This window comes from Nanorana parkeri, unplaced genomic scaffold (genome assembly GCF_000935625.1).
Source record: "Nanorana parkeri isolate BGI_ZX_2015 unplaced genomic scaffold, ASM93562v1 scaffold51, whole genome shotgun sequence".
NCBI classification, from domain to species: domain Eukaryota; kingdom Metazoa; phylum Chordata; class Amphibia; order Anura; family Dicroglossidae; genus Nanorana; species Nanorana parkeri.
In genome coordinates this window covers 1,621,462-1,644,726 of record NW_017306319.1, presented here as the reverse complement: position 1 = coordinate 1,644,726, position 23,265 = coordinate 1,621,462, and the positions used below count along the sequence as shown (strand labels likewise).

The 23,265-nt window shown below is 39.4% G+C and overlaps 1 protein-coding gene and 1 long non-coding RNA gene across 2 annotated transcripts in view; one reads left to right on the top strand and one right to left on the bottom strand.

Moving 5' to 3' along the window:
• Positions 1–11,552, top strand: part of DLGAP2 (DLG associated protein 2) — a 121,594-nt gene extending 110,042 nt beyond the window's left edge. Inside the window, exons 8-10 of the mRNA XM_018574949.1 lie at positions 1,299–1,390; positions 9,702–9,847; positions 11,330–11,552. Of these exons, the coding sequence (XP_018430451.1) occupies positions 1,299–1,390; positions 9,702–9,847; positions 11,330–11,552 (461 nt within the window). The remainder of the gene's footprint in view (positions 1–1,298; positions 1,391–9,701; positions 9,848–11,329) is intronic.
• LOC108803116 lies at positions 9,380–22,996 on the bottom strand. The gene is made up of 3 exons (XR_001942260.1): positions 22,644–22,996; positions 20,598–20,599; positions 9,380–9,391 (listed from the first exon to the last, which is right to left on the bottom strand). It is a non-coding gene; the product is annotated as an uncharacterized LOC108803116 (long non-coding RNA).
• Positions 22,997–23,265: the final 269 nt, after the last annotated feature.

The following is a 23,265-nucleotide window of genomic DNA, read 5'->3' as shown; positions in this document are numbered from 1 at the left end:
GAGGAAAATATTATTTTATGTATGTGGGGGGCCTGTATTATTGTGTATTAATGAGTGTGTGGGGGGACGGGGTTGTTGTTTCTGTGTGTGTATGTGTGTGTGTATTAGGCCATATTCACACCTATATTTTAGGTGCAATAAGGTATTCCTATGTCGGGAACTTGCGTTTTCCTGCAGCAGGAATCCCTAATGTGGCGTTTACATGCTGCAGCTGTCACCCGTTCAAGTTAATGATCAGGTGACAACTGCTGCATGTAAATCGCCGCATGTAATGATATGTGAAGGGATGTACCGATACTAGTATCGTTATGTACCGATACCGAGTATTTGGGGCAAATACTTGCACTCGCCCAAATGCTTCCGGTAATGACTTGCCCCTGGCCTCCTGATTGACCAGAAAGCTGGCTCCATGCTCCCTTGTCATCATGGAGCCAGCTTCCTGACCAATCAGGAAGCCAGGTGTCGAGTCATTACTCACCTCCCGGCTTCTGGTATCGGTATTCGGTACTGGCGAGTACTGAAAAAAAATATTGGTACTTTACTTGATACCGAAAAAATGGTAACTGTGCATCCCTAGTTTGTAATATAATTACATGCGGTTAGGAATCATTCTCTGTGGAAGCATTGATTGTGCATCCAGGGATAATGATTGATTCCCAGCCACGTTTACTCGTGCCACATACCATTGCATGCGGTGTTCACATGCAGCGGCTGTCACCTGATCATTAACTTGAATGGGTGGCAGCAGCCACATGTATACACCAGATTAGGGATTCCTACTGCAGGCAAATGCAAGTTTCTGACACAGGAATTCCTAATTGCGCCTAAACTTACTGGTGTGAATGGGGCCTTATTGTGTGTATATAAGTGTTTGTGATTCTGGTTGTAGGGGGCTGTGCATATTTCTGTTTGTGTGCATTTCTATGTGTGCGTATCTGTGTGTGTGTGTGTGTGTGTGTGTGTGTGTGTGAAATTTGGCAAGCGGCCCCCATGGGAGAAAAACATTTGTCCGGTGGTCCCTGAGTGAATTGAGTTTGATGCTCCATTAACTAAATCTCTGCTATCCCCCATCGTGCAAGATGTAGGCAGGGAAAGAGTTGTGTATGATTCAGGCAGTATCAGTCCTGATCAAAAGATAGGCAAAGAGCTTTCTCATGGCCACCCATCAAATTATCATTCTGATTGTTAGGAATTAGACACTATCAGACCCAACATAATGAGGTCTCTTGTTCATATAAATCATTGCTGTTTTTGTCTTATTTTTTCAGGATCAACTAATATTTTGCTTTTCTGTTTAGATTTAGGTAAAATCCGGAGTGCAGTGGGAAGCGCACAGCTGCTCATGTCACAGAAGTTTCAGCAATTTTATTGGCTTTGTCAGCAAAATCTGGTAAGCAAATTCAGAAAATTATAAATAGAAATAACTTGATTTTGTTTCTAATTTTGCATCAACTTTTCTCACACCTGTGATAACTCTTTAGCATGACCCTATAACACAGGTGACCTGGCATTGCATCTTATAGAAATTATTTAAACATCTCTGCATATGAAGTGTCCATTAAGCACAGCACTTAATAGAGTAAAACTACACTGAAATAATTTTATTTTAGGTAACTTGCTGTAGGCTAACATTTGAAAAACTAGAAAAACTGTTTATTTTAAAAAGCAGAGCTAAACATACAGTGGAAGCCGCTGCTTGTTTAATACAAGTGATCTATTCAGATCACATGTATTCAAACCGAGCAGCAGCAGTGGCGGCGGCGGCGGCGCCCCCCTGTCCCCCGCCGTGGTTTTCGGCTCCTCTGGGGGACCCGTGACCACGGGACAGGAGCTCACCATAGAGCCCCTAGAGCAGACGAAGAACTTCCGTTCTTCGTCTGCTCTTTGTGATCTGAGACCGTGGCGCTGTAATCACAGTGCCACCCGCCTCAGCAGTCACTTACTGAAGCTTCTGTCACATAAACTGTGACAGAAATTGCCTGCGTCTTATGTACCGGTGCGCCTTATGGAGCACAAAATACAGTATATATAAACATAAAGCACCAATTCCCTCCATCCCTATCTTTTATTTTTCAATCTTGCTTGTTCTAGTAAAGTACAACAGAATGAGTAAATGCATTCTGATGAATGGGTGCCAAACAAAGCAGATTGAAGGAGAAGCTGATTTGTGTTTAAAATAAGGCAGATATTCAGGCACTGCAGACCCTGGGGGAGCCTGCAGCAGAAGGGGCTCCATCTGTCTCAGGTACAAGTGGTTCTGGTACAGCCCAGCCAGATGAACGTAGAAGGACTGAAGCTAATTTACCAATGAATTGAACCGCTGGTCCTTAGCCTGAGACTAACTGTATTCAACATCGGCCATCCTTAGCTTCAGGAAGCTATTCTTAGGGTTCCATTACAATCTTGTCCTGTAATTGAACTTTTTAAGAGGTTGGCGTATCATTGGGCCATTAGCCATCCCCAGCAGCTCAAGAAAATATATCTTGGCAGTAGTGGACTATGCCACCCAGTATCCAGAGGGTTTGGCAGTATTTGCACTTAGGACAGGCAAGATCAATGATGTAAAACCATTCTGTGCTAACTACATACTCTAATCACCATGGTGCCACAAAGTCTGGGGCACCTGTTAATTGCCCAACATACATGGCTAAAGGTGTGTATTGTCAAATTGCCATCTCACTGACCTCAAAATAATGTCCTAAGGTGGAAAAGGGATATACTTTTGAGTCACATCCTCCATTTCGAAAAAGGTGCAAAGGAGGCCTTCTATGTCAAACTGGGACACCTAGCCCTAAACAGGGGCGAGGCCTTCAACATAATTTGTCACTCACATTTAAGGGCCATCTTTACATCTCTACCCTGGTGATTTGACAACAATTCACACCTTCAGTCATATAACTTGAACAACTAATACCTGCCTCCAGACTGTGGCATTCTGTAAGTTGGATAATGCAGATGCAAAACGTTTCAGAAACTTTCACTCTGCCAGTCCTGTTCGTGAACAATCAACACCTGATACATTCCATAGTGATTCGGTTAGGGTAACGCGTGTGGCTATATATGCTGGGATATATTCCTGATCAGAGCTGTGAAAGATGTATGTTACATGCAAGTCCAGTTGAATGTAACTAGCTACTACTAATAATGAGACCCTTTACACAAACTACCCTTCAACAATATATCATTGCAAGGAGAAAAGTTACTGATATCACACATTAGCTAATTAGTAGTCCAGAAAGTCTGGGCTTTTTATCAGTTTGGAACTGTGACATACCAAGTTGTACTCACTAATATGGAATAAGTAGATCCATGTTGTAATCCAAACATAATATAACCAATATTGTTACACATATCATGACATTACAAAGCTGAGGGAGTGGCAGATTAACATTTTCATGTAGTCCTGCTTCCTAGTTCAATATTTATTTAGAAAAGCAGTATATATTCAGTATATGTTTAAATACTTTGTATTGCTAACTTTCTTAGTCAAGAGATTAAATGAAAAAATAACTCCATCTCTTGATATTCGGAGTTTAACATGAAACATGGTCACATAAACAAGCCTCCTAGCCCTAAACCCCTTCCTCTCCAGATCTCCAGAAACATGGGGTTCTTCTCCCTGCAGGATTCTGTGTACATTTCAGATTGGCACAACTGTGAATAGAGAGCATACAAGTCCCTTCTGTCGTAACAGGGGGACTTGTAGTTCTTAATGGACTACAAGTGTGGTGATGTCACTGCACTTGTAGTCCATTCAAACTTCCTCCTGTCCCTGAAACTGAAAGTCCATACCTCGGTACGGACAGGGACTGAGAGGAACAGTCTCCAGGAGCCTGAGAGCTGCACCTGCGATCCACTGATGCTTTGCAGACTCCAATGCAAAAAAATCAATATATGTACCAATTTTCTTTTATTAATGTGTGTGCATTTATTGAATTTTTGCAAAAGGTGTACCTTGCCTTTAATACGTTTAGTTTGTGCCATATATATTTGTGTGTAGTATAGCGAAGAATCAGTTAAAGTAATAATAGCAGAGGGAGGCACTGCCATCTAGTGGAACTATAGCATAATTGCATGCTTTTAAAAAAACCTATTAAAAAGGTCTCATGAATGTTGGCATTTTTCAAGGCACCTGTATTCTGTGGACTACAGCACAACAATTCAATTTAGCACGTAAAGATCACTAAACCTTTAGGGACATTTCTGTCAATATACTTAGGACCGCAAGGTTAAAGATAAATAAAACCCGCTTGGACCTACTGACTTAATATTAAGGAGCATATTTCTAAAGCAGTGAGTCTGACATTCACCAGGTGTTTTTTTTTTTTTAAATCAAACATGAAAAAAACCCCAACTAAACACTCAACAATGTTGTGCATTATAGCCATAGTAAAATACAGATCACAACATACACTGGTGTTTACAAAGATACAGAACAAATTAAATGGTTTCCCACTACAATGAAGAATAAATGAAATGACGAAGCATTAAGAAATATACTAAATAATAAATACCTAATTAACCGTCAGAGTATATAAAGAGGAAAGGGGGTAGGGCTAATGCTAGCTGTATGCCATAGATATATATGTATCCATATTTTTCCATACAGTCGAACAAATCCATACTGCAGGAATGTGCAAAGTTAAAATACCTGAAGGGAGTGAAGAAGCATCTAATGGCTCCAAACTTTTGCTTCTGGATTTGCAACATGGGTCTTTGGTTATGCTAACTGCCCACAGGTGGGGCCATTCTCCATACGTCTGGTCCAAGGTATTTTAATAGCTGACATAAACCCTTAAGGTGCCCATACACTGTACGATTCTCGTACGAGAATCGCGGGAAATCCCGCGATCGTACGAGAATCGTACAGTGTATGGAAGGCGTGCAACTGTTTCTACTGTACGGTCGCACGTCTTTTGTCGAACCAGCATGCTCGAAAACCCGCCGAGAATCTAGCCTGCTCGTTCGATAGCTGTGGAACGGGCCGGTGTGCGCACGCGCACACTGCCCATTCTGCATTGCGGTCATCGGAAGCACGCCCCTCAGCGGGGTGGGCTTTCGATGATCGCAAGTACGATCTGCCCGTCCAAGGTGGGCAGATTGTACGAGCTTTCAATAAGCATACGACATATAACAGCCTTTCTATGGCAGAAGAAATTCTTTCAAGATCAAGGGTTTTCAAATTTTGAAGCGGAACCTTGATGTACATATACATTATCCACCAGCTTCAACGTGTATTTTCACTTTTGCAGTCAATCTTGAGAAAACCCCTCTATACGTTTATGCGTTCCCATTCACACAACATACCTTACCTTTTAGATGTTTTGTTGCAGCAGACAACATGTCTGATTCCAGGTTTTTCTGAGCACCTGCACAGCGATTTGTCCTTATAGAAAGACTAAAGGTGCCCATACACTGCACGATTCTCGTACGAGAATCGCTGGAAATCCCGCGCTCGTACGAGAATCGTGCAGTGTATGGAAGGCGTGCGACCGTTTCTACTGTATGGTCGCACGTCTTCCGTCGAACAGGCTAGAAAACCCGCCGGGAAATACTTTACAACCCTCGCAAGTCAAAAGTCTTGCGAGGGTTGTAAAGTGTATGGGCACCTTTAGGACTGAAATTTGTGGATTGTGTTCCTCTAATTAACTTAATTAACAAACATTGGAGAAGCCAGGCTTTTCATCCTTTAACCCCTTAGAGCTTATCCTAACAATACAAAGAAGAAGAAGAAACAAATACAAATGTTAACTCTTAAGAAGCCAATAAAAGCCCAAAGACAAGTAAAAGCAATTTAAAATGCAAGAAGCAAGAAGCATTTTTTTTTTAGCTTATGCTATGTGAATGGAAACGTAAGAAATATAAAATAGGTGTTATCCCAATCTGGCTCTGAAAGTGGAAATACACGGTAAAGCATATTCAAGTGGTCTGTCCACTGAGTAAAGGTGCCCATACACCTTACGATTAACGGACAAAACTTTTCGTCCGATGATCGAACCGTCGTACGATTTTCGTACGACGGCCCCATCCTGCCCCGATTATCTCAAGGTTCAATCAGCGGTAGTTTAAAAAAAAACACCCAGACGACTTGCGGTAATTGACTGTAATTATTTTAGTTTGTGCATGCGCAGTGTTAATCGCCACCAATCATGCGAACATCGTACGATCGACCAAAGTTTTCAAACATGCTTGACCGTCAAAAGTCGTACGATTGTACAGTACTATCGTTCGGGCAATCTATTTAGACATTACGATTGTCGTACGAAAAGTCGATTGCATACAATTATCGTACGATAATCGTAAGGTGTATGGGCACCTTTAGAATAGGAGGTTCAGAATCCTTTCAGTGGATCAAAAGGAACTTGCGAGCTTGGAACATAGATCTAAGTATAGCAGTTTTGACATGTTGGTCAGGGAAGTGTTCCTCCAAAAAACCTAAACTGCACACTGCAGGTTTCTCAGATGCATGAGTTTTAAATGACAGTTATTTACCACCAGTGAATGTTTGAAGCACACAAAGACATTGACTGAGATCTAAACAAAAAACTTGCCATACAAAAGATGTATACATATTCTTGACTGAAACCCTATTTATGGCTCCCAAGCTGTTGATTAAACAAACACTGGATTGATTGATTCATCCACTCCACTACTGCAACAGTGGAATAGTAAAATTGTAGCGCTCACCCCCGAAGGAACCGCCAGAATAACCCGGGTATTTCTGTCCCCAAGCCAAAATGTACTGCCCAATCAGGATCCACAGCACACCAACAGACCCGAGAGAGTTTTGTAAACAGCTTTACAAAGCAACTGATTATCTATATATATATATATATTGTGAGGATTAGCTCCAAACGGCAGCACATTAACGACACCGCCACTCACTTTTCACTTCTTAAGGTCTTCTTTTCCCACATCTGTTAACGCACAACTCAAAAGAAAAGTCCACACAGGGGTTCCCTTGCAGGGTTTTCAAACATAAAGTACCATTTTCTTATCAAACAAGCATGTTTCAGTCTCACCGACTTCAGGTGGTTCCGTTACCTCAAAACGTCTGGATACACAGGATGTATTCAAAGACTTGGCCACATAGGCTTGGCTTTTGCCACACAGGCGGATTGCCACACAGGCTGCTTTTCACTATACAGGTGAACTGCTCCCCAGTCTGCCAGACTCACAGACTGGTTCCAGGATGGAGCCCTCCTCAGTGGCGGAGCTAAGGAACAAAGGGCCCTGGTGCAAGATTTTTTTTTTGGGCCCCCCCTCCCCCCCAAAAAAAACCCACAAACACAGGGCTCTCCTTCCACAGCGCTTGGCCGGCTGTCACTTTTGATGATCCGACACTCCCGGCGGAGAGACCAGGGGCCCGCCGCGCGCTGGATAACGATCCGGCGGCCGGCAACTTGCTGGGCCCCCCCAGAGCCTGAGGCCCCGGGCACCCGCACCGCCTGCACCGGCGGTATTTCTGCCACTGGCCCTCCTGACTCCTGCTGAGACATCCTCTGTCACCCAGGTGGACCCACTCACTTAGCAGCCTGGGATATCTTATCTTATGGAGGCCCTAATGAGCCAGGTTCCATCAGCTGGGCTGGTTACCTCTAGGCCACTAACACTCTCAACACTTCCCCCTAGAGTAAGAACCTCAGCACTACACCTATAACTGGGCCCTACAAATCTGCCACCCTTGCTATACCCAGACATCCCCATCTGCCTGCTATATATATATTATATATTGGGTATTTAGACACTAAGCAGCAGGCCATCTACATATTGAGATATGCAGTACTGAACTATCTCAGATGCTATCTCTGACTTTAAACACTTGATTGCTAATGTCCCAGTCCCAATTAATCTCCAAAACTCTATACTACTGGCTAGTAGCAATAGTCTAGGCTAGCCATCGTTGGGGCCCATGCTGTGTTGCTGAAGTAAATTGCAGAAATAATACAAATGGCCAAAAATACCTCTCACCACCTCCAGGATCAGTCTCGCAGCTGTGATGTCTGTCAGCGAGAGACGGGCTTCCCCTTTCTCTCAAGCCGACACCCTTGTTGGTCCTGAAGTCATCCGCTGTACCTTGAAGATGATCTCCGGTCACAGGAAGATGCTGCAGAACATTTTCTGTAAATGCCTCTAGGCCCCCCGCGGATTGCTGGGTCTTTATGGATCTCTCACTGCACAGGCCCGGTCCGCTTACACTCCCCAAGACAGGCTAACACAGGATATATGGCTCCTCTGCATCAGCGGCAGCCACATAGATCTGTGTCCTTCGCTGGGTTCGTCCAGACTGAGCACACTCAGTAACTCCAGCCCAGAATCACCCCTCCTCTGAAAGCACAGCCTCCTGAGAATTGTAGACTCAACACGCTCACACAGCACGGGTTGTCCCAGACACTGCAACTCCCATAAGTCTCTGCATCACAGGCTGCACAAGGTCACTTAACTATTACAAGCCGAATACTACTTTTTTTCCATAGCAACTTATATGTAGGGGCTACACAATCAATGCTTACCCTACAGAAAACGTATTTATGAACTTTGTAACTGTCCTGCCAAATACAATACCATTTTGAAATGGTGGAAACCCTCTCCTTTCACTGCTATTAATGTCCAGATAAATCTCATGTGCATTAGTGAACTCCATGATAGTTTAATCTTATGTGATGTCTTCTCAACCAGCTACTTTTACTAGTGCAGTCTAAACCAGACTATTTTCTTTTCACAACATGGATTTAAAATTAAAGTAACAAACTTTTACCTACAGCCTTAGATGAACGATTTTAGTTTACAGTTTTTATATATTTACAAGACATTATTGAGTATGCAGTACATTGCCTTTATAATGTATGTGCTAAGTACCTGTCAGATCTGTAAGGGGGGAAAATCTGTGTATGTTGGTGACCTGTCAAATCTGTGTGCTGGGGACCTATTGGCCCTGGAGGGGGTCAGATCTGTGTGTATCAGGGACCTGTCAGATCTGTGTACTAGGGACCTGTTGGCTCTGGAGGGGTCAGATCTGTGTGTATCGGGGACCTGTCAGATCTGTGTACTAGGGACCTGTTGGCTCTGGAGGGGTCAGATCTGTGTGTATCGGGGACCTGTCAGATCTGTGTACTAGGGACCTGTTGGCTCTGGAGGGGTCAGATCTGTGCATGCCAGGGACCTGTCAGATCTGGGGGGGGGAGGGGTTAGATCTGTGTGTGCTGGGGACTTTTCAGCTTTGGAGGGGGTCAGATCTGTGTGTGCTGGGGACCTGTCAGGTCTGGAGGGGGCCAGATCTGAGGGGAGGCACTCGTGCTTTCATGCTATGTTCCTTCATGGTGCAAACATCCTCCAGAAGAGAGGGAACGCTAAAGCTACAATCTCTCTTTATAACACACAGGGAAATCACCTACCCTTTAGATAGTATGATATTGCTACTAATCATAGGGTGCTGTGAGCAGATGCTGCATTAAGTAATACACATTCTACTATCTGCCAAGCTTTGTACACTAACTCAGCTGTAAGCTAAGTGGCTGCTGTCTTGTCATTGTTTTTGTGCTACAGTATCTCTTCGCTCTGTGCTCTCCATTGTCAGCAATACTATTATTTCTGTGGTATGATGTCTCAGAACAATTTTTAACCTGTCCCCTGGATGTCCAGGTGGAGACAAACATAAAAGCCAGTACTGACATTCTGTTCTTCTTTCTTATTAAAATAAGGATCCAAGTGCTATGCCCAGGCCAACATCACAAGACTTAGCAGGATTTTGGGATTTGTTGCAGTTATCCATTGAAGACGTAAGCATGAAGTTTGACAAGTTGCACCAGCTAAAAGCCAATGATTGGAAGCCAATTGACTCTCCTAAATACAGTCACATTTACAGTATCTACATCCAGCAGTGATGTACTCACTAAAGAGAGCTGTCTGAGTTTTCGTATCAAGAGGAAGTGCTGTGATGTCACATCAAGTGGAATTTACTAAGACTGGAGCAGACAAAATCTACTGCAATTGTGCATGGCAACCAACCAGCAACTAAAGCTAATAAAAGAAGCTGATTGGTTACAATACAAAGCTGCTTTAGATTTTGTCTGCTCCATGTTTAGTAACCCCCCATCGTGTTTACAGTGACCTGCTACTTTAAACCCAAATTACATATTTTCCCTAAAACATGGCCAACTACGCTGATCTATCCTTAACACTATTTTCCTTGCAGCTCATGGATCCTCAGCTGATGGATACAATTAGCATGTGAACATTGATTAATAGTTATTATATATCTTCTTTCTTTTTGTAGACATAACTTCTTCAATTAAAAAAAGCCACACTTTTATTGCTATGTATTCAAACCTTCTTGTCAAGATTGGTGGCATCAGTCAGGCTCTAAGCCCCCAAAAAAGGTGAACCACAAATGGCTTGTGCCATTTCTCTGGATGTCTCCTCTAATTGTACCTGGTCATACAGGTCAAGGTTAGCTTTTTGTGATCCCTATCTCTTGTCATAGCTTTCTGGTCTGGATATCTTCCCTCCTTTCCTGGTTTTCTGGAACTGATCATTTTTTTTTCTATTGGCTGAGGTTCTGAAGTTGTTATCTGGGGATTGCTAGAGAACTGTGACACGAACGAGGGAACAAAAAGAGCTTACAACAGCCTCGATGCACAGGAACTGTTAGAGGATATAGCAAGAGGAATGGCATGAGTCACACATTAAAGCTAAAGGATGCTACATGGAACCATTTTTAGAGATTTCAGCCGCTGCTAATCTGCATTTGGAGGTTACAAATTAATAAACCCCACTGAAAGTACTACTTTTTCTCTTTAAAAATTTGCATTCCCAGCTGACCACAGCCAGCTAATATTGTCTTTGCTGTTGATCTGAGGGCAGTACATACTGTTGTGTCACTCATAAGCAGTGTGTAGGGTTAACAGAATTGCTTTTCATAACAGTGCTGATCTCCTGAGATCAGCAGGTGTACAGCTTACAGGCAGTTACAGGGGTACAGGAACAATCTCCTGTACCCATTTTACACTGGATTTTACCTGTCCTTTCCAACAGCAAAAAATGCCTGCCTTGTACATTAGCTGTAATTGCAAATGTACATATCCAGTGGATAACTTATTGATATGGTATAGCTTGTCTGTTACTGTTGCTATGGAAACAGTTAATCAAGCTACTGCAGTTCTGCATTTGTCGTGTTCACGAAAGCACTACTTGTAATCATTCTTATTAATAAAGTATTTTTTCCACTATGTATATAATTACATTATGTATATAGCATCAATATGCATAAGCTAATAGAAAATATTCATATTACGTTTTACAACTATAAATATATATTTTATTTGCATTTTCAGGATGATAAGAAACCCCCACCTCCAATACCAAAGAAACCTTCCAGGGGAAAATTCCCCATCACTCGAGAAAAGTCGCTGGACCTACCTGACAGACAAAGACAAGAAGCCAGAAGGCGGCTAATGGCTGCAAAAAGAGCAGCCTCTTTCCGGCAAAATTCAGCCAGCGAACGTGCAGACAGCATTGAAATATATATACCTGAAGCCCAAACTAGGCTTTAAGAACAAAAAAACGCTTAGATCTTTTTTTAAATCAACATGCTTGTACAGTTTGTAGCACACATTACCGGCCATCTGAATCAATTGCTACTGAATATGCCCTTGTCATTGTGCTCTTTGTGCCATACACACAGTGGAAAGCTTTTTCTTTTCTTTTTCCTCAGAGTTTGCTAAACCCATTGCAAAAAATAAGTTGTTTTGCAAACCACGTCTGACTTCAAATCAGCTACATGCATAGGGCTTGTTGAGACCTGATTCTCCAACATGTTCTCAGAGGACAACGAGAAAAACCTCTCAAGATGGAACCCAGCGTCAATTCTTGGATATTTCTATTTTTATAAATGATGTGATAATTAGGAACAAGAATAACTAAATGGGTACATCTCACCACTCACTAGAGGCATTAGCTATTACAAGTAGAAGGTGCTACACATTAGACGTGCAGGGGTAAGGATGCATTGTTTTGTGACATTTCAGTTTAACTTAGATAGGTTCTGATGCTGCTTCAGTAAGCACTGCTGTGTTGCATTATGCGACCACATGTGTTCTTGTATAGATTACCAACCAGTATCATTTCAAAGCATTTGGTTCTTGAAAAATTAATTGAGGACCCAACATCAAGTCCAGCTCCCAAAATTGGTACGGAGCCCTCTGCTGGGTGGACCATTTCCTCTCTCCATCCAATTTTGTATTCTCAATGCACGAAGACTCGAGATGGATACAGATTGAAAGAAAGTGAATGCCTTAAAAAAATAAATTTAAAAAAGATCTTTTATGGCCCAGTATATGAAAGGGATTCTAGAACGTCCTTCCACGGACCCTATATTTATGTTTACATTTTTTGTCCTTTTTTTTTTAAAGTAAATTATTTTATCATTTGCTGTATAACTTTGCGTGTTTACTAAAGAAACACACAAAACTTCTATTATGTTGACAGGGCATCCTTGAAAAACTTATATTAATGTTTGCTGTTTAAAATGCCAGTTGTGATGTAGTAAGCAATTTAAGAATCATAAATATCAGTGGTAAATATATTTCCGTTTTAATGGTTAATTTAAGGTACTGTAATGGTGAAATGTGATCTACACCTGTAATTTATTTTTCATAAATATATTTTTTTCTTTTCTTTATGAGGATTCTATAACAACTTGATTGTTTCAGCAAATGACTGCAAGGGACATGCAATCATAAAACAAGGGGAATGTAGCAGTTTATTTTTTTCATGTGTCCATTTAAATGTATGCAAAACATATATAGGAACAATGAAACCTCAGATTTATTTTTATTTTAATTTCCTGTTAGGTGTATGTTCCATTCTGTTTGTCAGAGCTCTTCCATTTTTTCTGTAGCTTATTGAGGGCAGGGTCTGATGACGGGTTTGCATGATTACTTTACATAAAGAATTACCAAAAACATGCCCTAAAAGGATAAATACTTTTTCCCACCATTTCAGATTATTTTCTTAGCAGCTGACTCACAGCATCCCTCTTTTGATGGGACAGTTTTCTACAACTATCTGCAAACTTGAATTCACCAGATTAGAATGGAGGTTGTCCACTAAGGTCTTCATTACAAAAATACAAAAACATACAAACCTGTCACCTGACCAGGCCCCCACATAAAGGGCTAATTTGCCACAGGTACAGACTGCTCCTGCTTCAGGAATATGCACTATTGCTAGTATCTTATTTCCTTCCAGGCATCATGCACTTGTCATCTATATTCTGATTATCGTAAACAAAAAAAAACATCTGGCCAGCAATTAAGAGCTCACAGAAAATCTGAAAGACATGTTTTTATGCCATCTTAATTTAATTTAAAAACATATATAAACCAGCTGTATTTATTTTCCTTTTTAATGCATATCAGCCCCAAACCTAATAGCAGTGTCATTCAGTCCTTCCAATGGTTAGAATATATCCTCACTGTACAGATATGAAGAGGTATTCCCAATTTACTTGCTTGTTTGTAACCTACAGGTAGTAGTAATGCTGTGTGTATTCTAATAAGTGCAGCCAAATGCCTTTATACACTGTTCCTTTATGGAAAGTCTCATTGCCATCCGCCTTCCACCCTCATCTTTTATTAGTTATCTTTTATCTTTTGGATGGTCTCTTTTAGAAGCTTCTTAATCTGACTGTACAAATTCATCTCTTCCCCACATTCAAGGGCTCCCCTTCATTCAATTTAATTTCAACAGTGTTACTTGAAAACTGACTTTGATTTGCTCACCCAAATCTAAAATATGATCCTCTTTAATGCCAGAATTCAGATTAGGCAAAAATGTGGTGGTATTGTACAGAGATGAGAATTGCCCTTTTATTCCATTAGAGAATCCAGCAGGCAGAGACTAACCACCATATTCAGCCCAAAACTGAATAAACTGGTGCATTTATTTTTAAATGACACCATGCTCCACTCAAATTGAATTTATAGTGTTGTATGAAACTGTTTTTAGTATATCAAAACAAAAAATAAGTAAGTAAATCACAAAGCAATTGAATGTAAAGTTGCTTCTCTGTTAGCATTGGTACAGCTTAAAAGATTTTGCTTGGTGTTTTATTTAATTTGGTATATATATATATACATTGTAAGAAATATATTTATACTGTAATTATTAGTGATATTTAAAATATTTCTGTCCCCAGAACTGAAGCTGATTTCATGAAAAATGTGAATGTACTCATTTGCTTTGTTCATGTGTAATATTGGTTTAAGTGCTCTTGTGCAGGTTTGTTAAGGTGCACATACAGAGAATTTGCAATTCATGCAATGATATTCAGGTACAGACACTAGAAAAATGACATAATAACAATCATAGAATGTTGCAAGCAAAATGGTAATATTACAGTCATTTATGAGCTTTTTATCAGCCCTTTGAAATCATTTGGTCATTGTTGAAATGCAGAATTACATCTCTAAAATACAAAGGGAAAAAAAACCTTTATTGATGGGCTATAAGATGGGAGCTTGGCATTACACCATCAAACACCTTAATGTATATATTACCTTTCATTATTCAACACATGTAAAATTGTGTGTTGGATGAGCTCTCATAAATGTAAGGGTCGGCCTATTAAAACCAAAGTTTTTGGTATATATTGAAGAGTTAAACCTCCTTGCAGTTTCCTATATCTCATGGGGACTTTATTGATAAGATCTTCACACTTGAGGTCTGTATACCTCCTGTAGCCATTATAAGGGGTTTCCACTCTCCTCGTTGAATCTGTTGGCTATTATAAATGATGAGAAATACAGTGGGTAATACTGGATCACACAAAGCTGGGAGATGCACCCAAAATTCCCAGGTGGGCAGGAACAGAATCAGAAATTCTGGCAGGGTGATTTTGCAGTTGGCGTATACAAGACATAAAAGAAGCCCAGAGCTATTCAGCCCACCAGACCTCACCTTTAATTAAAGTATTACTTTTGCCTGGTCCGATCCTAGAAAAGTATTAAAGTGACACTGTCACCTTGCCCATTTAGGGCACGGAGACAGTGCCATTACAAAGGGTCACCCAGACCAACTGATAGTCACCTTGCCAGTGATACCATGTAACTCCTTCTTCTGTCACCACAAACAAAAATACCCAGTTATTCCAGGCATGGGAGATCATGACCTCCTCACATGTGACAGTGCTCAAGTCTTGCAGCTACTCGCTTGGTCCAAGCACTGCTACATGACATGAGTAATGTCACTGCACGCCCTAGCTCCTGGGTATGGTTGTGATGGAGGAAGGAGCGCAGGGGAGTGCCTGGCAAGGTAAGCATCAGTGAGTGAGCCCCTTTGCTAAAGTGCTGTCACTTTGTCCTAAATAGGCAAAGTGAAAGTGTTTCTTTGAGTGTGCTTTTACTTACCAGGGATTTTCCTGTAGTTCTCTTCCCTTTGTATTTGTCTCATGACACTAAGAACTGCATCCCTCACTACAAAATAAGGGGGGGGAAAAAACTGCCCTCAGATTTCTCCAGTGACTCTACTGGAAAATGTTGGGGATGGCAAATGACACCTTTGTTTGAAATGCTTTTCATATTATCAAATTGGATGTGGTTAGTCACATATGGTATGGCACGTATGATACTTTTACACACAAATCCTGCAAGCCGCGCTAAATTAACTTGGATGTAGCTTTCATGGACTAAGTGCATCTTTGTAGCATATGTACATATTTAGGTGCACCTTACCAAATCTGTAAGGTAAATAGCTTTCTTGTGCCACATATATCTGCCATGCACTATTAGGAACATCTGCGAATGCCCCTCATTTTTGGCACTGCATGATTCATAAAAAAAAACACACCACCTTGATTGTTGCTATATATGGACTACTGTAAATACCTGTAAGTACAATACAGTAACATAGCATTATATAACCAAGTACTTCCATTGCTATTTGCATTTTAAATATTCAGGTAAAATATGTTTTTATGTTTATTAAATATGATATTGCTTTGTAATAATTGTATCTTTTCATCGACTGACATATAATAAAGTACATCTAATTTGGTACATAATACAAAACGATACTATAGCAGCCTTAGATTACCATATCATGACGATGTTGGGGTATCCTTATTCATACACCAGAATAGCTATAGTGTTTAATGATTGATAGATCTAAATTTGAACACAAGGTTACTTCACTGTAAAATAACTTTTACAGAACATGCTGTATCCCTAAGCTTCCTTAACAGTACTGGTATCTGACCATAAGGATGTTTGTACCACCCTGCTCTTTTGCATTTTGGAGAAGTACTTTGCTAAAAAAGGAGGGCCCTAACACTGGAGAAATGTATTGGTGAGCAGGAAAACACATGTAGCTAGCAATCAGCTCAGACCCTCTGTTCCCTCGGGGTCTAGTCACTAGTGTGGCTGAAAACATCTATTGCAGAACCACCACTGGCAGCTAAAGACAACAGCACTCTCTAAGAATCAAATGTATGCACAATTAAATATATATTAGTTTGTTAGTTTGTATTTGATGTTTGGGCCATGGATTTATTAAATGCAGATTTATTTCCAGCCACAAGATGGCAATAACACAGTGAAAACTGTGCAGCAAATAATTCAACACATCACATAGGTATGTACATCATTCAACATATTTTAATAAAATATATTTAGATTTAGTAATGTTGTGTGATCCAAGGTTATTGTTACACTGAAACATGTTAAGCTAAAAGTAAGTCTACAGGGAAAAAAAACCATTGTCTTTAAAAAAAAAAAAAAAGTATTTTAATTTTAAAAGCTGAGTTTTATTTTATGTTTATACATGCCAATAAAAAATATAGTTGGATGTGCCAAACAAAATGTTGAAAACCTGTATTGCAGTAAGGGAATACATTGTCTAAGCAGCCTGTTGTTAACAATTTGCACTTATTAATTCGGGATTCCAAAGTATTCTGAGAATAGCTAACCACTAACAATTGAAAATGTATTATCGTATGCTACCATCTGTTTTTCTCATCAATAAGCACTTTATCTATAGGTCAGCATCCCAATGAGTCTATCATATGCCTGCTGAATGAGGGTTGCATCGTTAACCCAATTGTTGCTTATACTAAGAGATTTATAGAAAGCAAATACTTAAATAAGCATGATCTGTATATGGAGTATACATAAACAAGCATGTTTCATCTTGGATCCTTGTTATATCAAACAGGAATAGTTAGGAGATCACTGACTAGATGGAAGCGTTCTCAAATGAGATCTGAAATATCCAGAGGGATGTATTACCAAACCGCCTTAAAGTGTAACTGAAAGCAAAACTCTACAATGGATGAATGTATAAGTTTTAAGAGTAAATTACAAAAATATATCTATAACATTTCTGATTATATGTGTATATATATCTATAATAATGACAAGATGAGATTTAGAAACCAATGTTTGTTATGTGCTGTCATTGTCATCTGAATATAACAATAGATTCCTGTAAAGTAAGTTTCCTATATCATCACAGGCTGTGAGGGTATAGCTCCTTATTTGCAGTCCCTGCTACCGTAATGTATTCAGGTGCGGAATTACTGGCAGCGTGGTATATGGCAGAATGCAATAGACACCTTTACCAAGTAACTAATATAGTATGTAAAAGAGGGTGATTATTTGTAATCTCTGCAGCAGGACCCACTGCCATCTCAGTCCACCACTGAATTCACCTAATATAATTCATATGTCTTTGTTGTATTGTAGGGTGATCATTATCAGGCCTTTTTTCAAAGAGTAATACAGTAGAACTTTCAATATATCTCATTTCCATATTTGTCATAGGGAAAGACATATATGTAAGTAGAAGTCCTCTTCACTGGTTTAAAGGCTTAATTAAAATAACTTGTGCAATTTATACAATAATATAATGCAAAAACAAAGTGGCTTTCAGTGAAAACTGCATAGAAAAAACAATTGGTGGATCCAGACATATAGACAACTGAAATTATTAGTGAATATTTACTATTGCAGGGTTAGCTCCTCCCTTTTCCACCTTCTGAGCATCCCTATTTTAAGTGAGGATGCCCATCACATAAAAGACCAATTGGTTAGGCTTGGATGGTGGGAGGAGATGGGGCAAGCTCTAATTTTACATCATATTAAAAGACCAATAGGTAGGCTAGGGTGGTGGGAGGGGATCGGGCAAGCTCTAATTTTACATCACATTAAAAGACCAATAGGTAGGCTTAGATTCCCTAACACTGGAGAAATGTATTGGTGAGCAGGAAAACACATGTAGCTAGCAATCAGCTCAGACCCTCTGTTCCCTCGGGGTCTAGTCACTAGTGTGGCTGAAAACATCTATTGCAGAACCACCACTGGCAGCTAAAGACAACAGCACTCTCTAAGAATCAAATGTATGCACAATTAAATATATATTAGTTTGTTAGTTTGTATTTGATGTTTGGGCCATGGATTTATTAAATGCAGATTTATTTCCAGCCACAAGATGGCAATAACACAGTGAAAACTGTGCAGCAAATAATTCAACACATCACATAGGTATGTACATCATTCAACATATTTTAATAAAATATATTTAGATTTAGTAATGTTGTGTGATCCAAGGTTATTGTTACACTGAAACATGTTAAGCTAAAAGTAAGTCTACAGGGAAAAAAAACCATTGTCTTTAAAAAAAAAAAAAAAGTATTTTAATTTTAAAAGCTGAGTTTTATTTTATGTTTATACATGCCAATAAAAAATATAGTTGGATGTGCCAAACAAAATGTTGAAAACCTGTATTGCAGTAAGGGAATACATTGTCTAAGCAGCCTGTTGTTAACAATTTGCACTTATTAATTCGGGATTCCAAAGTATTCTGAGAATAGCTAACCACTAACAATTGAAAATGTATTATCGTATGCTACCATCTGTTTTTCTCATCAATAAGCACTTTATCTATAGGTCAGCATCCCAATGAGTCTATCATATGCCTGCTGAATGAGGGTTGCATCGTTAACCCAATTGTTGCTTATACTAAGAGATTTATAGAAAGCAAATACTTAAATAAGCATGATCTGTATATGGAGTATACATAAACAAGCATGTTTCATCTTGGATCCTTGTTATATCAAACAGGAATAGTTAGGAGATCACTGACTAGATGGAAGCGTTCTCAAATGAGATCTGAAATATCCAGAGGGATGTATTACCAAACCGCCTTAAAGTGTAACTGAAAGCAAAACTCTACAATGGATGAATGTATAAGTTTTAAGAGTAAATTACAAAAATATATCTATAACATTTCTGATTATATGTGTATATATATCTATAATAATGACAAGATGAGATTTAGAAACCAATGTTTGTTATGTGCTGTCATTGTCATCTGAATATAACAATAGATTCCTGTAAAGTAAGTTTCCTATATCATCACAGGCTGTGAGGGTATAGCTCCTTATTTGCAGTCCCTGCTACCGTAATGTATTCAGGTGCGGAATTACTGGCAGCGTGGTATATGGCAGAATGCAATAGACACCTTTACCAAGTAACTAATATAGTATGTAAAAGAGGGTGATTATTTGTAATCTCTGCAGCAGGACCCACTGCCATCTCAGTCCACCACTGAATTCACCTAATATAATTCATATGTCTTTGTTGTATTGTAGGGTGATCATTATCAGGCCTTTTTTCAAAGAGTAATACAGTAGAACTTTCAATATATCTCATTTCCATATTTGTCATAGGGAAAGACATATATGTAAGTAGAAGTCCTCTTCACTGGTTTAAAGGCTTAATTAAAATAACTTGTGCAATTTATACAATAATATAATGCAAAAACAAAGTGGCTTTCAGTGAAAACTGCATAGAAAAAACAATTGGTGGATCCAGACATATAGACAACTGAAATTATTAGTGAATATTTACTATTGCAGGGTTAGCTCCTCCCTTTTCCACCTTCTGAGCATCCCTATTTTAAGTGAGGATGCCCATCACATAAAAGACCAATTGGTTAGGCTTGGATGGTGGGAGGAGATGGGGCAAGCTCTAATTTTACATCATATTAAAAGACCAATAGGTAGGCTAGGGTGGTGGGAGGGGATCGGGCAAGCTCTAATTTTACATCACATTAAAAGACCAATAGGTAGGCTTAGATGTTGGAGGGGATGGGGCAAGCTCTAATTTTACATCACATTAAAAGACCAATAGGTAGGCTTGGATGGTGGGAGGAGATGGGGCAAGCTCTAATTTTACATTAAATTAAAAGACCAATAGGTAGGCGTGGATAGTGGGAGGGGATGGGGCAACCTCTAATTTTACATCTCATTATAAGACCAATAGGTAGGCTTGGATGGTGCAGAGGATGGGGCAAGCTCTAATTTGACATCACATTAAAAGACCAATAGGTAGGCTTGGATGGTGGAGGCGATGGGGCAAGCTCTAATTTTACAGGAAAGTAACTAACTTGTGTAAAACTTAATCTGTCTATACGTCTGCATTTACTGATCATTTTCACCTGCAGTTTTCTCTGGAGGAACAATTAAGCAATGACTGGAAGTAGTGTCATTAGGGAACAGTACTCCACAGAAAAGATGTAGTAAGTTGTTTATAAAGTAATACTCCTATCAATAAATGCTTTAATTATTTACAATTCTAAACATTTTCTAGGTGGTAATATTTGGTGAGCAGGACAATTTAACGTTTCAGTCTTTGGAGCAGAAACGAGGAAGGGCGATGAATATAAAATGTTTAGTGGGCAGGGACAGCCCCATTGTTACTAAATAATTATCCTATTATAACGAGTGCCAAAAATAATATTAACAAAACAAAATGCAAGCTTATAGGCATTATTTTTATATGCTATTAATCAGCTTTTTAAGGCAGTGAAAACAGAACTGTTCACTCCATTTACACGAGCTAGTTTTGTAAGCTTTGTATTCAAGGAGTTGAACTGAGGATATGGTACTAGCTGCTTATATGTCACAAATCTGGGCAGTGAAGGCCTGCAATGCTGTTCCGAAGGGTTGCAGGGTCTCGTTCTTTCGACATCTACTACAGGCATTCCCAGATTCTTTTTTCATTACCAGCTGCTAATCAAACCTAAGCTGGCTATACACTGTAATATTTCCTTCTTTCAACCTGCGGGCTGAAAATATCACAGATTCCTCCATCAACACTTACGAGCGTGAATCGAGGAATCTTCCGCTGTGTTCATTGTACTCTGACGGCTGCTGTCAGAATACCTGAACAGAGCCGGCAGCTGACTGGAGCTTTTCATGGCTGAGTTCAAGATATGTATTATACTGATTTCTGCTACTTAGTTTGTTAGTTCTGATACAACTAAAAATTGCAGTTCAAAACCACCATGTTAATATCTGGACATTAACATTGTATTGTATTGTATTTAAAAAAAAAAAAAAATAGAAGTACTTCATATAGCTCATGTAATGAGGTTCCTATAGACCACTGACTGCAATTAAAGCCATTCTCTAGAAAGAGAGCCCCCTGCACCTTAACTACAGAATAAATATAGAGGTTAAAGAAGAATTCCAGGGGACATTTTTATTAACCCTTGCAGTGGGACTACCCCTGAACTGCAGAATTAAGTGCTTGTTTTGTTCTAGGTACAAAAATAAAACAGTTTTACTAACCCGAGCCTTGGACAGCGCTACCTTCAACCTGCCCCCTCCTCTGCTGCAGTGATGGTATGTCCCTGGGCATCCTCACTTTCTGTACACTGTGTATGAAATGTGATGATTTAGGGGACCGTAGACCGCAGCAGCGGAGGGGGAGTGACGCTGGAAGGACAGCCTTAAGAGCCACTCGGCTCCAAGAATCAGGTGAGTATAACGGTTTTATTTTTGCACCTAGAACAAAATGAGCATTTAACCCTTGCAGTGTGCCCCAGTGCAGGGGTAGCCCTACTGCAAGGGTTAGGAAAACATTTTCCCTGGAGTTCTTTAATGGTTTTAATTAGGGATGCACCAATACCGTTATTTCAGTATCGAGTACCGATATTTTTGTTTCAGTACTCACTGATACCGAATACCGGAAGTCCCATTCAGGAAGCCAGGCGGCGTGTAATGACTCGCCACCTGGCTTCCTGATTAGTCGGAAAGCCATCCCCATGCTTCTCATCACTAGGTGTTTAGAAATATTGCCGCTATTGCAGAATAGTGCAGTTAGCCACAATTTATATGGGTTTCTGCTACACCCATTCAGAAATTTACATTTCTTGATTTCTTTGGGTACTTTTTCAACCCTTTTATAAATTATTTTTCAAAATTGATATTATCAAGGGTAGTTTTTCTCAGAAAAAGAAATACAATTTAAGTTAATAATTGCATCATTTTCTATGGTGATTTCCTATCATGAAAAGCTGAAATTCATAGCTCCTTGAACTTAGCCAAGAGTTTTCAGTCATCTCTACTTTTCCTAGGAATATAGTATTAGATATATTTACAAATCACAAAAATATAAAAGTCTATTAAACAATTTACTGCAAAGTACACCGATGTGCTCTTAACTGTTGTAATCAGATAGTAATATGTTTCATTAGAACAAATGACAAATTGTATATTAATACGTTTATTTGTGGGATTGCAAAGAGCAGTAGGGGTGCAAAATATAGTCAACCATAATAAAATCTAATCAGCAAAAGTGTACTCATTGGTAGCTCTGGGTTAATGTGTGTTGCTCTTTGCCTTGTTGAATAAGGCAGACTAAATTGCAGCACATGAAAGTACTTGCGCCATGTTTTTAAATCAATATAATGGCGTCTTCTGTGCAATTTAAAGAGGTGTATTTTCCACACATATACTGCAGCATTAAAGCTTGGCAGCATACATAAGTAATCATATTCTAATCATGTGAATAGAATTTTGCTATTACCTGTTTTTACTGTATAATCAATAAACCAGCCAATATTATTTCAAACAGGGCCTGTAAGAAAAGCAAATGTTATGAGTTAATTATATTGTATTTATTAAAGTATGAAAAATATACTTCTATGGACATGTATACTTGGTGGTAAAATGTTTTCATTAAAGGATTAAATTTTTAAGTGCAATATATATACATCTTTTTAAACCGGTAACATTCTATCAAGAAGGGCAGCAAAAAAGCCATGTTTATCTATGTATTGTATATATTAATAGCTAAAAACAATAAAATGATGTTTCTAAGACCCGCATTGTTTTTAATTCTATGTAAAAATGGTATGTAAACTCACTGCTTGTCATCCACCATCAAAGTCATTTTAAAGTACCACACCTAGATTAAAATTGTA